Consider the following 18,902-nt stretch of genomic DNA (forward strand, 5'->3'; position numbering starts at 1 on the left):
ATTTCCATGCTAAACTATTTGTTTACATTGTTTGCCCATTTTTTGTTCAGGTTGTCTTATTATTGTGTTTCAAGAGACCTTTACAAATTCTGGATATAAGTTCTTTAAAAAATGTATTTATGTTTTTAGAGAGAGACAAAGAAGGGAAAGACAGACAGATATTTGTTGTTTCACTTATTTCTGCATTCATTGGTTGATTCTATTTTCTTTATTGATTTTAGAGAGAAAGGGAGGGGAAGAGAGAGAGAGAAACATTGATGAAAGAGAACATCGATTGGCCACCTCCTGCATGCCCCCTACTGGAGATTTAGCCCACAATCTGGGCATGTGCCCTGAATGAAATCGAACTGGCAACCTCTTGGTGCATGGGTTGATGCTCAGCCACTGAGCCACACCAGCCGAGCTTTTGGTTGATTCTTCTTAAATGTGCCCTGATTGCCAATCGAACCAGCAAACCTGGCACATAGGAATGATGCTCCAACCAACTAAGCCACTCAGCCAGAGCTGGATAAATAGTTTGTTGAATAGGTTCTGGAAATATTTTACCCTGGTCTGTCACATTTATTCCATTTTTAAATATTTTTTTAAAAGCACTTTTTTTTTTTGTATTTTGATTAGGTTCAGTTTATAAGTTTCATCATTTTGCTTTGTGTTTTTTTTTTTTTTACTCTGTTTTTGGTTTTATATCTAACAAGTGCTGTCCAGTCCGAAGTCTTGAGAAGTTTCCCCTACATTTTCATCTAGAATTTTTATTGTTTTGATACTTAAATTCATACCTATCATACATTTTAAAATTAAATTTATTGAGGTAACATGGTTAATAGTATTACATAAATTTCAGGTGTAGAAAAATGTAATTCAATATCTGTAAATCCTATTGATTTCTCACCACCAAAATTCTAGTTTCCTTTCTCAAATTAATTTTTGGGCATGATATATAGTGAGGGTTTGCATTGATCTTTCTACATACGCCCCAGCACCATTTGTTGAACACAGTATCTTTTTGCCCAATGAATTGTCTTGGTACACTTGTCAAAAATTAACTGACCATCAATGTTAGGGTTGTTCCTAAATAATCAATTCTGTTCCACTGATCTATATGCTCTTGCTGTGCCACTACCATACTGTGTTGATCACTGTAGCTTTATAGAGTTTTCTGTTTCCTGAATACGTTATGTTCTCTCTCTCCTCTTCCAGTGCTTTGTACATGTTATTCCCTCTGCCTAACCCAGTCTTATCTAGACAAGTCACACTTATTTTTCGGGTCTAAGCTCAAAAGATGCTTTGTCTAGAAAGCATTCCTTGATTTCAAAAGTCTGGGCCAGGTATTCCTCCTTAGTGCTCCAGATCATCCTGTAGTTCTCTTTCTCATTGCATCATCACCTTGTATGACATGTGCCTGCTCACTTGCTGTAAGCTCCACAATGGCGAAAATCCTCTGTCAGCAGTTCTAGAGTTTCAGCTCCAGGGCTTGTACAGTGCTGGATGCCTCGGAGGCGATCCCTCCCTTCTCGTTGAAGACAGGAGGGCCCGAGTCTCCTTCTCCTTAGGGAAGACTCCTGCAGACCCCATTTCCTGCTGCAAACCAGAACACCGTGATAGAATAGAAGTCATGAGTGTATGTGAAGGCACCCGAGAGCGAACAAGGCCTTACAGGACTGTGGAGCCCAGAGGCAGGACAGAACGAGACCGACGAGGCTGTTCTCGTCTGAGGGCCTTGGCTGACCACACAAGAGTCCGCGGACAGACAGCCGCGCTCTTGAAGGGCGAAAGCGACAGCCCCAGACCTCTGCACGCGAGAGCCCTCAGGAGGGGACCCCCAGACCCACGCTCGGGTGTTCGGCCCCACGGAGAAAGGCTCCTCACGGACAGGAAGGCTCCATCAGCCTTCGGGGCCAGCATCCAGTGACCCCGAGGTTGCGCTGGATGCAGGCCGTCCGGGACTCGGGTGCCTACCACCGGCCCAGGGCAGCATCCGCCCTCTGTGGGTGCAGATGAGAAAGCCCAGGCCTCACACCATCTCCATCCCAGTCTTGCAGCTACCAAGCCGGCCCCGGAGCCCGATCCAACCAGGCCGAGGAGCACAAAGGCACAATGAATGGAAAATCAGGAGAGACCACAGACCACGGACGCACCCCCGCACCCCCCGCGGAAAGGAGATGATAGGATTTCACAGAACTGCTTCCTGCGTTCAGGAAAACGCTCATTGGAAATACTCCTGAACACTACTTTTCAGAAGGTCCCAGGGAACATTCTGGAAACAAAAAACAGGGGCGAGGAGGAGGAGGCAGACGGAAAGAAGATGGCGCCTGCCATGGTGGGTGGTCCTGGGCGGGAGCAGGAGTGGGTGCGCGCTGGGCTGGGGGGAGGGGCCTCAGAGACCTGGACGTGGCCATGGTGGGGGGCTGAGGACCTGGACATGGGGGAGGGGCTTGGCGACCGGGACATGGCCATGGGGGGAAGGGCTTGGGGCTTGGGGATCTGGACAAGGCAATGGTGTGGGGGAGGGGCTGGGGACCCAGACATGGCCACAGGGGAGGGGGGAGGGGCTCGAGGACCCGGATGTGGCAACGGTTGGGCTGGGGGGGCATGAAGGGGGCTCGAGGACCCGGATGTGGCAACGGCAGGGCTGGGGGGGCATGAAGGGGGCTCCAGGACCCGGATATGGCAACGGTTGGGGGAGGGGCTTGGGGACCAAGACATGGCAATAGGGGATGGGGGAGGGGTTGGAGAGCCCGGATATGGCAACAGCTGGGCTGGGGGTACAGGATGAGGGCTCCAGGACCCAGTCACAGCAACATCTGGGCTAGGGGGGTAGGGGGGAGCTCGAGGACCCAGACACAGCAATGGCTGGGCTAGGGGGGCATGCTGGGGGGGTTCGAGGACTTGGACATGTCAACGGCCGGGCTTGGGAGTCATGAAGGGGGCTCAAGGACCCGGATATGGCAACAGCTGGGCTGGGGGGGCATGAAGGAGGCTCGAGGACCAGGACACGGCAACGGCTGGGCTGAGGGGGCATGAAGGGGGCTTGAGGACCCGGACATGGCAACGGGTGGGCTGGGGGGCATGAAGGGGGCTCGAGGACCCGGACACGGCAGCGGCTGGGCTGGGGGGGCATGAAGGGGGCTCGAGGACCCGGACACGGCAATAGCTGGGCTGGAGGGGGGTTGGGAGGGGGCCTTGAGGACCCAGACATGGCAACGGCTGGGTGGGGGGGCGTGCAGGGGGCGCTCGAGGAACCGGACACGGCAACGGCTGGGCGCGAGGGTGCGTGTGGGGGGGGTCGAGGACCCGGATGTGGCAATAGCTGTGTAGCCAGGGCGTAGACAAGGCAACCGTTGTTGGGGTGCCTGGACAGCGGCAGAGATCAAGGCAGCAGCAGACCGTTTTGCCGTGAGTGTCCCGGCGGTGACCCCCCTGCGGGGTCCGGGAAGAGGTGTGGGCTTCCTGAGATAGTGGAACAGCGAACGGGCGGGTGAGCGTTGGGCGGTGCCCTGTGTGCCCACAGCCATGAGCCGCTGCAGCCCCAGGGCGCACCCTCCTGTGCCCTCCGAAGGTCCGGCACACCCTCCTGTGCCCCCCGAAGGTCCGGCACCCCCTCCTGTGCCCTCCGAAGGTCCGGCGCCCCCTCCTGTGCCCCCCGAAGGTCCGGCGCCCCCTCCTGTGCCCTCCGAAGGTCCGGCGCCCCCTCCTGTGCCCTCCGAAGGTCCGGCATCCCCTCCGGCGCCCTCCGAAGGTCCGGCACCCCCTCCGGCGCCCTCCGAAGGTCCGGCACCCCCTCCGGCGCCCTCCGAAGGTCTGGCACCCCCTCCGGCGCCCTCCGAACGTCCGGCACCCTCTCCTACTCCCTCCGAGGGTCCAGCGCCCCCTCCTGCACCCTCCGAGAGTCCTGCGCCCTCCAACCGCCCAGCAGGTGCAGCCATGCCCAGTGCTGTCCTGGCCCCTCTGTTTGAGTGTCCTGCGTGCTTTGGGTCCATCTTACCGCCCATCTTCCAGTGCTACAGGGGCCACCTCCTCTGCAACAGCTGTCGCTCGAGGGTGACCTGCTGCCCGACCTGCCAGGGCCCATTGGGACGCATCCCCAACTTGGCCATGAACAGGGTGGCCGACTCCGTGCTGTTCCCGTGCCAGTACGCCCACTACGGCTGCAGGGCCACCACGCAGCTCACCGGCAGAGCCGCCCACGAGGATCTGTGCACCTTCCGGCCCTACCGCTGCCCGTGCCCCGGCATTGTCTGTCCCTGGCGAGGCCTTCTGCATACCATGTCGGCCCACCTGACGCAGCACGAAGTCATCACGTCCCTGCAGGGGGCGGAGGTCGTGTTCCTGGCCTTCGACGTGCACCTTCCCGGCGCCCTGGACTGGGTGATGGTGCAGTCCTGCCACGGAGGTCACTTCATGACGGTCCTGGGGAAAAGGAACTACCACGGCTACCAGCAGTTTTTCTCTGTAGTGCAGTTCATCGGAGCCCCCGGCCAGGCCCAGCAGTTCACCTACCAGCTGAAGCTGGCCAAGTACAGGCGGTGCTTGGCGTGGCAAGCCCCGCCTCTATCCCTGCTCCAGGACCCGGAGGAGGCCTTCAGCAGGGGTGACTGTCTGCTTTTTGATGCTGGCACTGTGGAGCACTTCACCGAAGGCGGCAACCTGAGCATGAAGGTCTCCATCTCCATGTGCTGAGAGAACAACAGAGCACTTTCGGGCCGGGGGGGAGGGGGGACACCACGGTCAATAACATAAGGGCTGTTACAAGGAAACACTTGTGTAGGTGACACTGATATGTTTACAAACATGTCAACAGTAAACCGCTGAATAGACATGTACACACACATTCAAGACGCGCATCTCTTGTATTAAGAAAGGAAGTAGTACAAAATAATTCTCAATTTGTGTTTGTTGTAGCTTGAGGGTACTGTTGAAAAACAGTGGGGTTTTTGGTTTTGGTTGTTATTGTTGTTTTTATGTGCTTGCATGTGTGTTTGAGGTTTTTTTTCTTTAACAGACAAGCCATGTTGAGTGGTCTTAGACCACTGCTTTCCCCTCTATTTTAAATTAAATTCATTGGGATGACATTGGTTAGTAAGATTATATAGGATTCAAATGTACAATTCTAATTCTACAAAAATAAACATTTTTTAAAAACAATAAATATAAATATGTGTCAAAAGTGAAATTAAAACATCAGTGGGTGACTTTAATGGAAGATAGGGCAAAGCTAAAGAGAGTGAACTGGAAGATAGGTCAGAAAAAATATTGAAAATGAAATACAGAGAGAAAAAGAGATGGAATATAGAAAAAAGTGTGTCAGAGGTGTAAGGGTTACAGAGAAAATGTCTAAAAGAGGTTGTAACCAAATCTTTTAAAAAGTAGACCAAAAATAGGTCAGGAACAGCATTTAAAGAAATACTAACAGCCCTGGCTGGTGTGGTTCAGTTGGTTGGGTGTCCGTCCCATGCACAGAACAGTTGCCAGTTCAATTCTCTGTCAAGGCACATGCTTGGGTTGCAGGCTCATCCCTGGTAGGGGGCATGTAGGAGGCAGCCAATAGATGTTTCACTCTCACATGGATGTTTCTCTCCCTCTCCCTTCCTCTCTCTCTCTCTAAAAACAAATCTATAAAACAGAAATAGTGGTTGAGAATGTTTCAAAACTGACAGACAACTATCAAACCACTAATTCAAATACTATGAACCCCAATGAAGATAAACATAAAGAAAATCACACCTATCCCTGGCTGGGTGGCTCAGTTGGTTGGAGCATCATCCTGCATAACACTAAATGTTGTGGTTCAATCCCTGGTCTGGGCATTTGTAGAAGGGAACTGATGAATGTTTTTCTCTCACATCAGTGTTTCTCTCTCTCTCTCTTTTCCTCTCTCTAAAATCAATTTGTATATATTCAAAGTATTTTTTAAAAAGACAATAAAAATCATACCTATGAACAACATGGTAAAATTACTAAAACCTAAAGATCAACAGGTCACCAGTTCAATTCCTGGTCAGGGCACATGCCCAGGTTGTGGGCCAAATCCCCAGTGGGGGTGGAGGGGCATGCAGAAGGTGGCCAATTGATGTTCTCTCTCATCAATGTTTCTATCTCTCTCTCTCTCCCTCGCCCTTCCTCTCTCTAAAAATCAATAAAGAAAACAAACAACAATGACAATGTCTTGTGTGATTTAAAATATATAAGTAATTAAATTATAAAACAACAGCATATAGTTGGCTCTGGTGCCTCCTAGGAGGTGCAAGGTCAGCCACCACCTGTGCCCTGCCTGGGGCCACCTAGCACAAGCTACAGAATGATTTGCAGATGGATGCTACTTGTGCTGGGCTTGGAGATGTCCAGGAGAGGACACGCTGGGAACCAAGGCTGTCAATAGTGCTGGGCCTGGGGAAAGAGGTACAGGGTATGCAGAAGCCAGATGCTGCCTGTTTGAGAGATTTTAGGAAAGTCCAAAGTATGAGGTAAGAGGGGCTATTTGTATAGAAAAGCCACTGGAAATGGCTTGGGCGGGCCTGTAAGTTGGGTGGGGTGGGATCTCAGGGAATCACCAGGGCTCTGTGAAGAGTGTGAGCCAGGTTGATAGAGACTCAGATGTGGCACCCACGTGCCACCTCTGTGGGGGATGGTCTCAGAAAAGGAACAGTGGCTTCTGCCAGCACTTTTATATGGCAGAAAGCTGCCCCCCCACCCCAGCTCTCACCCTGATGCCAGACAATTCAGTTCCTCCCTGTGTGGCCATGGTTCCCATTAAGCTGCTGCCCCAGAGCTAGAGCTCAGAGGAAATGAGTCTGGGTAACTCCATGCACAGGCCCTTTAAGAGACAGAGACAGACATCGACTAGAAATCAAACCTACAACCTAGGTATGTGTCCTGGAGTCACACCTGTGGGCTTCCAGTGCACATGACAACAGTCCAACCAACTGAGTCACACCAGCTAAGATTGTTGCCTATAATTTTGGTGTCATACTCATGAAAAATCATCGCCAAGGCCAATATTATGAAGCTTTCCTCCATGTTTTCTTCTTGGAATTTTACAGCTTCAGGTTTAAGTTTCTAATCCATTGTGTTGTTTTTTGTGGATAAGTTTCCAATTTCATTCTTTTGCATGTAAATATTCAGTTTTCGTAACACTATAATTTTTTGAAGAGACTATTCTTTCCTCATTGTGTATTCTTAGCACCCTTTTCAAAGATCAGTATATATGTGGATTTATTTCTGGGCTATTCTGTTTTACTGGTCTTTTTGTCTGTCTTTATGCCCATACCATATTGTCTTGATTACTATATCTCTGTAATATAGTTTGATATCAGAAAGTGTGATGCCTCTAGATTTGTTCTTTATGTCTCAAGATTGCTTTGGATATTCAGAGTCTTTTGTGGTTCCGTACCAATTTTACAATTGTTCTATTTCTGTGAAAAATGACATTGACGTTTTGAATCTGTAATTTGCTTTAGGTGGTAGGGATATTTTGTGTAGAAATCCATGGACGTTATTGGATGTCTTTCCATTTGTTTGTGTTGTCTTTAAATTTTTCATTATTGTTTTGTAGTTTTCAGTGCGTAAGTTCTTTGCCTCTTTAGTTATGTTTGTTCCTAAGTATTATATTCTTTAATTTTGTTATTGCAAATGGGATTGCTTTCCTAATTCCTTTTCAGATAGTTCACTGTTGTTGTATAGAAATGCAACTGATTTTTGTATGCTGATTTGGATTGCTACAGCCTTACTTAATTTGTTTATTAATTCATGTCATCTGCAGACAGAGACCATTTTAATTCTTCCTTTCTGTTTAAACAGCTTTTTTCTTTCCTAATTCCTGTATATAGAACTTCCAGTACTTTGTTGAACAGAAGTGGTGAGAATGGGCATCCTTTCCTTGTTCCCTATCTAAGTGTTCAGTTTTTCACCATTGAGTATGATGTTAGCTGTGGGCTTTTCCTGTATGGCCTTTATTATATTGAAGCACATTCCTTTTATTTCTAGTTTGTTGAGATTTTTTATCATGAAGGTATGTTAAATTTTATTAAATGCTTTTTATGCTTCTATTGAGATGACCATGTAATTTGTGTTTTATTCTGTTAATGTAGTGTATAACATGAAGAGATTTTTATATGTTAGACCATTCTTGCATCCCAGTAATAAATTCCATTTGATCCTTTTAATGTGCTGTTGGATTTAGTTTGTTAGTATTTTCTTGATTTTTTTTTTTTTTTTTTTTTTTTTGCATTTATATTCAGTAGGGATATTGGCCTGTAGTTTTATTTTATTTTATTTTGGTGTCTTTGTCTTGCTTTGGTATCAGAGTAATGCTCATTTCATAAAATGAGTTCGGAAGTATTTCACCTCTTCAATTTTTTGGAGGAGTTTGAGAAAGGTTGGTGTTATTTCTTCTTTAAATGTTTGGTAAATTTTGCCCATGGAGCCATCTGGTCCTGGGCTTTTCTTTGTTGAATGTTTTTTGATTATTGTTTCAATCTCCATAAAAATTATAGGTGTGTTCAGACTTCTAATTCTTCATGATTTAGGATTGGTAGGTTGTATGTTTCTAGGAATTTATCCATTTTTCTTCTAGGTTATCCAGTTTCTCGACATATAATTGTACATAGTAGTCTCATGATCCTTTTTATTTCTGTGCTATCAGTTGCAATGTCTCTTCTTTCACTTCTGATTTTGAGTCATCTTCCTTGTTTTTGTATTTAGTCTAGTTAATGGTTTGTCACTTTGGTTTATCTTTTCCAAAGACCAACTCTTAGTCTCATTGATTTTTCTATCTTCTATTTTGTCTGCTCTAATCTTTGTTATTGTCTTCCTTCTAACTTGGGATTTGTTCTTCTTTTTATAGCTACTAGAAGTGTAGAGTTAGGTTGTTTATTTGGGATTTTCTTTTTTAATGTAGGCATTTATTGCTATTAACTTCCCTCTTAGTACTGCTTTTGCCACATCCCATAAGTTTTAGTGTGTTGTGTTTTTGTTTTTGTTTGTCTCGTGGTATTTTCTAATTTCTCTTTTTTATGTCTTCTTTGACCTAATGGTTGTTCAAAACATGTTTAATTTCCACATATTTGTAAATTTTCGTTTTCCTTCTGCTATTGATTCTAATTCCATTCCATTATGTTAAAAAAAAGTACATGGTATTTTTAAATTTTCTTAAATTTGTTAAGACTTGTTTTGTGACCTAATATGTTATCTTCACTGGAGAAAGATATGTGTTTGTGAAGAATGTGTATTCTACTGCTATTGGATGACATGTTCTGTACAAGTTTTCTAGGTTTATCTGCTATATACTGTTGTTGAAGTCCTCTGTTTCCTTATTGTTCTGTCTAGGTGCTTATCTATTATTGAGAGTGGAGTAATGGAGTCACCTACTGTTATTCTATTGCTGTCTATATCTCCCTTCGGTTCTCTCAGTGTTTGTTTTACATATATACATAGGTTCTCTGATGCTGGTACATATATAATTGTCATATCTTCCCAATTGACTCTTTTATCATTATATAATGTCCCTCTTTGTCTCTTCTGACCACTTTTGACTTAAAAGTTCATTTTTTCTGATGTAAGTATAGGCATCCCTGATCTCTTTTGATTACCATTTGTATGAACTATCTTTTTTTTTTTTCTTTCACGTTCAGCCTGTTTTCCTAAATCTAAAATGAATTTCTTATAGAAAGCATATGATTGGGTCTTGCTTTTATCAATTCAGCTGCAATATTTCTTTGATTGGGGGAGTTTTAACTATTTACATTCAAAGTAATTTTTGATAGGGAAGAATTTATTATTGCCATTTTTTCATTGTTTCCTGTTAGTCTTGACATTCTTTTGTTTGCATTTCCTCTCTTCCTGTCTAACTTAGTGCTTTGTGATTTTTTTATTGATGTGCTTTTATTCTTTACATGTTTTTGTGTGTAACTTCTATAAATACTTTTTGTGGTTTCCTTGAGGCTTATATAAAATACCTTGCAACAGTCTTTTTAAAGCTAATAACAACTGAAGTGCAATTGCATACAAAAACTTCTTCCCCAAACACACTTTGTTATTTTTGTCAAATTTTACATCTAGTCATATTGTGTATCTTTTATCATATTTTACTTATAGTTATTTTAATACATTTGTAATTAAAATTTTTATACTGGAAATAAAAGTTATGTACTAAAATCACAGTAATACAGTATTCTCTATATGTCTATATATTTATTTTCACAGAGTTTCATACTTCCTTATGTTATCTTGTAGCTGTTCAGTGTTCTTTCAAGTTGATAAACCCCCTTTATCATTTTATGTAAGGCAGGTATAGTGGTGATGAACTTCATCGGCTTTTATTTGTCTAGGAATGTCTTCATCTGTCCTTATTTTTGAAGAACAGTTTTGATAGGTATACTAGTCTTTATTGGCAGGTTATTTTCATTCAGAAGTTTGAATATGTTATCTTACTTTCTGTGGCATGCAAGGTTTCTACTCTAAATTTTTCTGATAGTATTATGGGGATTTCCTTGTATATGACAAGTCACTTTTCTCTTGATGCTTTCAAAATTCTCTTTGGCTTTCACTTTGATAATTTGGTTATAATGTACATTGGTGTGGATTCCTCTGAGTTCATTTAGTTAGTATCCTTTAGGCTTCTTGAATCTGGTTGTCCATTTCCTTCCTCAGATTTGGAAAGTTTTCAGCTGTTCTTTCTTTGAATAAGTTTTCTGGTCCTTTCTCTCTTCTCTTTCTACGACTCCCCTAATGCCTACATTGGTCCATTTGGTGCTATACCACAAGTGCCTTAAGCTTCTTCACTTTTTTTGTTTGTTTGTTTGTTTCTGTTTCTTTGGCAAAATTATTTCCAATGACCTGTCATATTTCACTGATCCTTACTTCTGTTTTATCTAGACTGATGTTGAATCTCTCTCTTTGAATTTTTCAGTTATTGTGCCTTTAGTTCTATGATTTCTGCTTGGTACATTTTTTTTTTAATTTTAATCCTGACCTGAGGATATGTTTTCATTGATTCTAGAGAGAGGAAGGGAGAAGGAGAAAGAGAGAGAAACATCGATGTGAGAGAGAAACATCGATTGGTTGCCTCCCATTCACACCCCAACCAGGGACCAAACCCACAACCTGGGTATGTGCCCTGAACAAGAATTGAACCCGCAACTCTTAGGTGCATAGGACGATGTTCCAACCAACTGAGCCACACCAGCCAGGACAGTTTGGTACTTTTTAACATATTCTATATCTTTTTGTTGTTGTTGAAATTCTCACTTTGTTCATACATTGTTCTATAGATCTTGGTGAGCATCTTTATAACCATTATTTTGAATTCTCTGTCAGCTGAATCTTATAATTCTGTTTCATTAGGGTCACTTTCTGGAGATTTAATGTGCTCCTTTTTTGGAACATCTTTTGCTGATTCTTCATTTTCCTCGACTGTCTGTTGGTATCTGCACATAACACAAATCAAGCAATCCTCCCAGTCTTCATGGACTGACTTTGTATAGGAGAAGACATCTGCCAATCAGCCAGGTTAGAGATTTTGGGGCCTTCTACCAAGCATCTCCCCTGCAAGGAGAAGCAAGAAGAAGTTTTTTGTATACCCACTTTGTGCTGAGTGTGTATAGGTGAGCAAAGTATGGCATTTACCAGTCTGAACTGCCATCTCCATTCTCTCCCAGGTGATAACACTGCCAGACCCATCAGAGCTCCAAGACTAGCAAGATAGATGCCAATTCTTTGGACAGACCCAGAGAAGTTGTGGTACTGAATGCACAGATCAATTCTTCTATCTCTAGGAGTAAGCTGAAAGCTGGGCTGTTTAATCCATTCACTCTGTGTGAGTAGGGTTGGGGGGGTATCTATGACATTTGTCAATTCCAACCATCATCTCTGTTCTCCCCAGGAAACTAGACTGTGCAACACCCCTCAGAGCTACTAGACTGGCAAGTCTTATGCTAGTTCTTCAGGCAGCCCTGGAGGAGTTGGAGCACAGAATGCACAGATAACCTCTTTCCTTCCCCAGAGGAATGTTGAAAACTGGGATGTTTTGTCTTCTTGTTCTTTGCTCAGAAAGAGGAAGGAGCTATGCTGTTTACCAGATCAAGACACCATCTCCATTCTCCCCCAGGCAGACCCCGAGGAGGTCCAAAACTGGCAAGACAGAAGCCAGTCGTCAGAAAACATGGAGTTCTGGATATGTGAACCACCACTTTTCCTCAACTAGAAGGTAGAAACTGGAAGGTAGGGGGTCCCTTCCATATCATATGGTGCTGCGCTGGTGGCAGGAATTCTGGAGATAGGGTGTCCCAAATTTCCCTACTAGCTTCAGTGAGTCTGCTTTCATGTTTGCCCCAGGTACAGAAGCCTTCCAAATAGTTCCTTACTTTCTCACAAAGGAATTTGCCCATGAATTGTTGCTGAATTGGTGTGTTTGTTATGGGTAAGGGTCTAAGACTTCCTAATTCACCATCTTGCTGACATCATTTTTCGGAGCTACTCCTTTTTTGTGTGTGAAATGTGACAAGCTGATTCTAAAATATATAGAACAATGTAAAAAGCCAAGAACATCCAAGATACTTTTAAAGAAAATGAAAAAAGGTGGAAAGACTTGCTTTATCAGATATAAAGAGTTTGTTATTAAGTCCAGTAATTAAGACTATGGTATTGTTGCAATGAGAAATAGACTAATAAAACAGAACAAATTGTTCAGAAATAATTTCACACATATGCAGAAACTTGATTTATGACAAAGGTGATACTGTAGAGAAGTAGAGAAAAAGATATTCTTAATAATAAATGATACTGGGCAATTAAATATCTATATGGAAAAGATAAAGCTGGACCCCTATATTTCGCCACACACAAAAATCAGTTCCAGATGGATTGTAGATCTAAATGTGAAATGGCAAAAGCATAAAACTTCTATAAGAGAATATGAGAGAACATCTACATGACTTCAAGGTAAGGAAATACTTCTTAAATGAAATACAAACATACTAGTTATAAATGAAAATACTAAAAAACTGGCACATTAAAATGAAAAGCGTATGTTCATGAAAAGATACTATAGAGATTTGGGAAGGGTTTGTAACATAAAAAATACAAAAATAATTCATAGCCTGGGTATATAAAGAATTCCTACACATCTATAGGAAAAGAACAAACAATCCAATTTTCTAAATGGAAGCATAATATTTATATAAGTACCTCACATTAGAAGATATCCAAATAGATAATAAACATATGAAAAGGAGTACAATTTCACTAATCTTCTGAGAAATGGCAATTAAAATAACAATGAGATATTACTACAAACTCACATACAAGAATGCTTCTAATTTAAAAGAGTGATAATAAGAAGTATTACCTAGTGGAACAACTAAAATTCTCACACATTGCTGGTGGAAATGTAAATTGATACAATCACTTATAAAAACTATCATTATCAATAAATTTGAAAATATGTATTCCTATGACCCAGAAATTCCAATACTAGGTATATCCTCAATAGAAATTCAAGTACACATGTATGATAATATTCATAGCATCATTTTTTGTAATAACTCCAGTCAAGAAACAAACAAAATACTCATTGTCAGTAGAATGAATAAATAAACTGTGGTACATTCAAACAAGGGACTAATACAAAAATACAAATAAAACTACAATTGCAATCAACAACATGATGTATATCACAAACATAGTATTGAGAGAAAAAACAACAACAAGCAAACAAAAGCCTGACTACCCAAACACAATTTTATTTATATCAAGTTCAAAATGGGCAAAACTAATCTATGATGTTACAGGTCAGGATAGTCATTAACTTTGGAGAAGGAGAATGGTTTAGAAATAGGGATGGAGCATAGGGTAGAGTTGTGATATATTAGCACTATTTAATAACCTGGGTTCTTCTAACATAAGTATGTTCACTTTATAAAAATCCATTGAGTTGTACAATTATGATTTGTGACCTTTTCTGCATGCATGTTATTCTTCAATAGAAATTGTTTTTTGAAGAGAAAACAAATGAAGAGCTGTGATGAGTATTTATTGGGTAGAATAAAGATGGTCCTCTATGACCTGGCTGGTGTGGCTCAGTTTGTTGGACATTGTCCCATGTACTAAAAGGTTCTGGGTTTGATTCCTGGCAGGGGGAGTTCAGGAGGCAGCTGATCCATGTTTCACTCTCACATCAATGTCCCGCCCCCCTTTCCTCTCTCTCCATAATTCAATAAAAAAAAAAAAAATTAAAGATGATTCTCTATGAGGGCCGCCCTACAGGCATGATAAGTAGTTTCTTTTGGTAATGTTCTTGGGTAGTAAACGGATTCAAAATTTCTCTAGTATAAAAAGATCTTCTCTATAAGGTAGTTACAGATAAATTGCATATTATTTTTCACAGATCTAAGACAGAAAGCGAGAGATGAGAACTAAAAGCAAATAAAACATCAAATGATACATTACAGAAAGCTTTCTGCACCATCTTAGAGGTAATATGGTTAGAGCTCTTCTCCATTTCACTTTCTAATGAGTCTAGAAATCAGTGAAATATTGCCAATGAAACTACTCACTCACCTAAGCATAGCTGAAAATTCAAAGGGTTAGCAAGACCTGAGGAAAATAGGTCTGTTACATAAAGAGAAAATACCTTTGTTTTAAATAAACATCTCCAAAGGCCCAAAATAATATTCAACTCAACAAGTATTTAAGTACTCTAAACATCATCACAAGTACTATGTCAGGTATTGTGGAAAAAGATAAAAAAAGAAGGCAGATTTCTGAGGAGGTCTAGTATAAAGACATAACAGTTATTAAACAATACAACAGAATGACTTCAAGACAGGATATAGTGGGCGGGTTGCAAGAGTAGGATTATTGAGAGAAATAATGGGATATGTATACTGGAGTCAGTCAAAAGCCGTGGAAATCACACTGAAAATTCTATATTTAAATCTGTAGAAAATTTTTACCTAGATACCACTCCCCTAAAAAAAAAAAATCTTGGATTTAATGATTCCTAGTTATTTTCTTGATCAATCAACTTTAATAAATAATGTCAAAATCTGGATAACTAATGTTCTACCTAGTTAAACCAAGAGATGTTTTCTATAAAGTTAAATTTGAATTCTGTAACATCACCTCAAATAATTTGGAACATATTCTAAATATCCCCAATAGTCCCAAATAAACCATTATTAAACTACCCATACATAGTTTTCTAAATACTTTTTAAAACTTAGAGTTTCAGTTTAGGTTATTTCTTGGGGCAATCATTTGAATCAGCTACTAGTCTTACTTGCCTCCTCCACAAAATACTATTTTAGGCATTAAAATGTATCTAATAACTAACACACTGTCTGGCTCATAGCAGGCTCTATTTATTGACCTAAATTGTTCAATTACAACAATATATTAACTTTAGTCATGTCTCTCATGGTTTAGACTTTGATTATATTCCTCCCTCAACCTTTCTCTCTCTAGACTGAAACAAACAAACAAACAAACAAACAAACAAAAAACCCAACTAGAAAGTCCCTCTATCCTTTTGATTAATTTAATTGGGTTTCTGGGGACTTTTATCAGCTGTTAGGTTTTTCTTAAGGAACAACCACCAGAATTTCCTATATGACTATGACTATAAATCCACTTTTGGTCTTTTACATGGAAAAGATAAAGGTTTTCTTTTGTTATCGTTTTCAACACCCTTCCTTATGATGCCCACCATATTCTTGGCTTTGAGGACCACAATCATAAGTGAGCCAACTTTACAGAATAATCAATAGTGATTTCATTTTTATTTTATTTTTACTCTAACAATCATATTGTATTTTGTCTAATTCAGAGACTGACGTTTCTCTTGAGATCATCTCAACTATCCAGATAAATCTACAGGTATTCCACTACTCTGGCTGAAGGAGAGTTATGATTCTAGGTCCAAAGTGCTAATATCATCAGCAGCTGTGTCCCCAGTAGGGAAGCTTTTCTCTAAAAATTCCCTTGGAGAACTTTGCTGATCTCTCTATGTATTCTGACTGCCCTAATTTCCTTGCATATCCTGTTTTAAAAGTTTTTAAATTGAGGGATGACATACATACATCTTCAGTGATTTCTAGATCCCTTTCTTGGGTCATAACTAAGTCCATAAGCATGGATAGATTTGAACGGCCTTATAACAGTGAAGTACTTCTACCAGTTCTGCCCATTTAGTCTCACGAGATCATCCTACAATTTATTTCCATCAGTTTGCCTTCACTCCTTGCAGATAAACTGGTGAAAAACCTGAATGTTCTGACCATTGAAGGGTATATTATTTTTATATTATTTCTTCCTCTCCACATAAGAGTTGCTGTAACAGCAACTGTCTGTGTTGTAAAACTAAAATATAAAAATATGACCTACGTGGCCAAATCCCACAAGGCTGTTTACTTCCTTATTTATGAACCAGAATCTGTCAGCACAACTTAGAATCTTGACTGTCAGCAGATACTACAATTAAATGTCCCTGCAAAGCCAGCAGAGGGTGCACCAGGGCGCTAGAAATTTTACCCAAAATGTAGCAGTATCAATTCAACTCTAATAGCCAATCAACTTCTCTCTCTCTCTCTCTCTCTCTCTCTCCCCCAAATTAATATCCTCAAGATAAAGTTAAGTTGAATCTGGGCTAAAGTTCCTTCAAGGCATGCTCCAATTCTCCTGAAAGTGAAGTTCAAGAAGAATAAAGAATACATAGTTAAACTTAGCTTAGCCAAAACATAGATGGTGTAGAACTAAGTGATGCAGATCTGACACATCTACTTTGGGAAAATTCTACTGTTGAGATCCACCCCACTCTCCCCCAAAAGGCTTCAGGAGGTAGTATGATATAGGGGAATGGACACTGAAGTAGGAGTCAAGAGACCAACACCTTGGATACTGTCCCCTTAGAGCCTGTGTTCTCCAAGAGGATCAAACAAAATGGACTCATATGGCCACTCACAACTCTAAGAAAACTCTGACTGCAATTGATGTCAGCAAATGTAGAGCCAGTATGCATGCTTCTACTGCTCAAAAACATAACAACAGAAAGAATAAAGCACAGACTGACAAACCTCAGCGGTAAGGGGGGTGAGGAGAGACTGATAAACCTCAGAGGTAAGAGGGGTGGGGGATTTGGGAATAGATAAACCAAATAACTTATATGCATATATGCACATCCAATGAACACAGACACTATTTTGGGAAAAGCAGGAGGAGGTAGGAGGGAGCAGGGAGGAGGGGGTCAATAGGGGAAGAAAGGGGGGGATAAATCTGTAATACTTTCAATAAAAAAATGAGAAGACAGAAGTTAGGGAGCTGTATTTAAATTCAGGAAGGACTATTTGAAGTGCCATGCAAAGAACAGGCAACTAAATGCTATTATAGACCTGTGAAAGTACCACATCATCACAGAAGCCCTAGAGTACAGCTGTCCTGCCAATCCTCAGTCTATAAACATGGGTTTGTCTATTCTGAATGCCAAAAAGCCTTGGCTACCATCTGACTAAAGAAGTTCGATTCCTTCATCTTTTCACATAATATCAGTGTTCAGCTGCTAAATATTTCTACTGGGCATTAGAGGGGGTGGTGGATAAAGGGAGCCAGAATCCAAGTTAATTATCATTTAGCTACAGTGTTTAAAGTTTCAAGTATGAGAAGCATGTCTACTGATTCTGTTATTTGATAAGCTGTTATATAAATTGGAGTGTGGTAGCAAGACATTTTAAGGCTCAGGGCAACTTTACAATGCACATCACAGAAAAATGTGTCAGTCCTAACATTACAATATTATCATGAATGTGACACCAGCTGTGGATGGGTGGCCAAAGTAGCACAAATATTGTTTACAGAGTATGACAATGACTCTGGATGTGGTAGTAAATATAAAAGGCCTGAGTCTGTCATGCCAAGGAGTTTATTAGCACTACTGGACCTCTTCCCCAAGAGGAACAAATTCACTAGTACTCTTTAATCACCTCAAAGGATTTTTGGATGCTTCTCTTAAGTTTCACGTAAGACAAAATTCAGAAGTCAAGAGGATACTTATTTTAAGTGCACTAAACTTACTTCAATAAAGATCTGGAAAGAGTAGAAAATAAACACCAAAGCTAATAATTTTCTAACAAGAGTGCAAACACCATAAAGACTGCAAGAGAGAGAGAGAGAGAGAAAGAGAGAAGAGAAGAGAAGAAAAGAAAACTGCTCCTGAGAGATAACTCTTGAGTAATCCATCAGTAGATTCCTGTTCTCCAGCTAGCAACAGCAAGACACTTCACACCCACCCACTCCATCCCACTCCCCCCAAAGGTCCGAACTGGCATGCAAAGGGTGAGTTTTATTTCCATAGATTTTTTAAAATTGCTCTTCAGAAGTTGTCTAGCAAGATGGCATATTTCTACCAGAATTCCTCAGGGGCGCTGATCCTCACTACAACACCCAGGACAACCAGTCTCAAATTGCAGGTAAGTGGAAACAAGCCCACGTTCTGGTCAGCGCACAAGGATCCGCGCTGAAAAACCGATTAAAAGTTGTTTCAACGGCCGTGAAGCAGTTATTACAGCTATTTACAGCTCCAACTCCAAATGAGAGCCTGCTAGTGCTGGCATCAACTCTGGACACGAAAAAACAAGCACCGCGGGCAGAGAATCTCACCAGGAGCAGAAGGGCCAAGCTGCTGCCGTTAGTCCGCCAGAGGAGCAGCGCCCGCACCTCGGCGCCGCGGCCCAGCTGGGAGCCCAGCCAACTTTCCCTGACACAGCCTGTAGCCGGGGGCGGCGGACGCGGGCCGGAGCCCCCAAGTCCAGGGGTCCCGAGGGAGTCTGGGTGAGCTGGGCCGGGAACCAGGGACAACCTGCCCCGGGGCCACCTCTCTCCCACTCGCCAGCTGTCTCCCTGGTCCTGCCCTCCAACGT

At 41.9% G+C, this 18,902-nt stretch overlaps 2 protein-coding genes across 9 annotated transcripts in view; one reads left to right on the forward strand and one right to left on the reverse strand.

The window, feature by feature from the left end:
* Window positions 1-18,902, reverse strand: part of EDA (ectodysplasin A) — a 339,263-nt gene that overhangs the window by 319,657 nt on the left and 704 nt on the right. Inside the window, exon 2 of one of the 8 annotated variants that reach the window (XM_036270895.1) lies at window positions 14,551-14,601. The exons of the other annotated variants lie outside the window; for them this stretch is intronic. Within the exon in view, the coding sequence (XP_036126788.1) occupies window positions 14,569-14,601 (33 nt within the window). The 3' untranslated portion in view covers window positions 14,551-14,568. The remainder of the gene's footprint in view (window positions 1-14,550; window positions 14,602-18,902) is intronic. 8 annotated transcript variants of the gene reach the window in all.
* On the forward strand, window positions 3,511-4,677 carry LOC118635984 (E3 ubiquitin-protein ligase Siah1-like). The gene has a single exon (XM_036271068.1). It carries the CDS (start codon window positions 3,511-3,513, stop codon window positions 4,675-4,677), a length of 1,167 nt encoding a protein of 388 aa, XP_036126961.1.

The sequence above is a fragment of the Molossus molossus genome, unplaced genomic scaffold (genome assembly GCF_014108415.1).
Source record: "Molossus molossus isolate mMolMol1 unplaced genomic scaffold, mMolMol1.p scaffold_m16_p_2, whole genome shotgun sequence".
Lineage (NCBI taxonomy): Eukaryota > Metazoa > Chordata > Mammalia > Chiroptera > Molossidae > Molossus > Molossus molossus.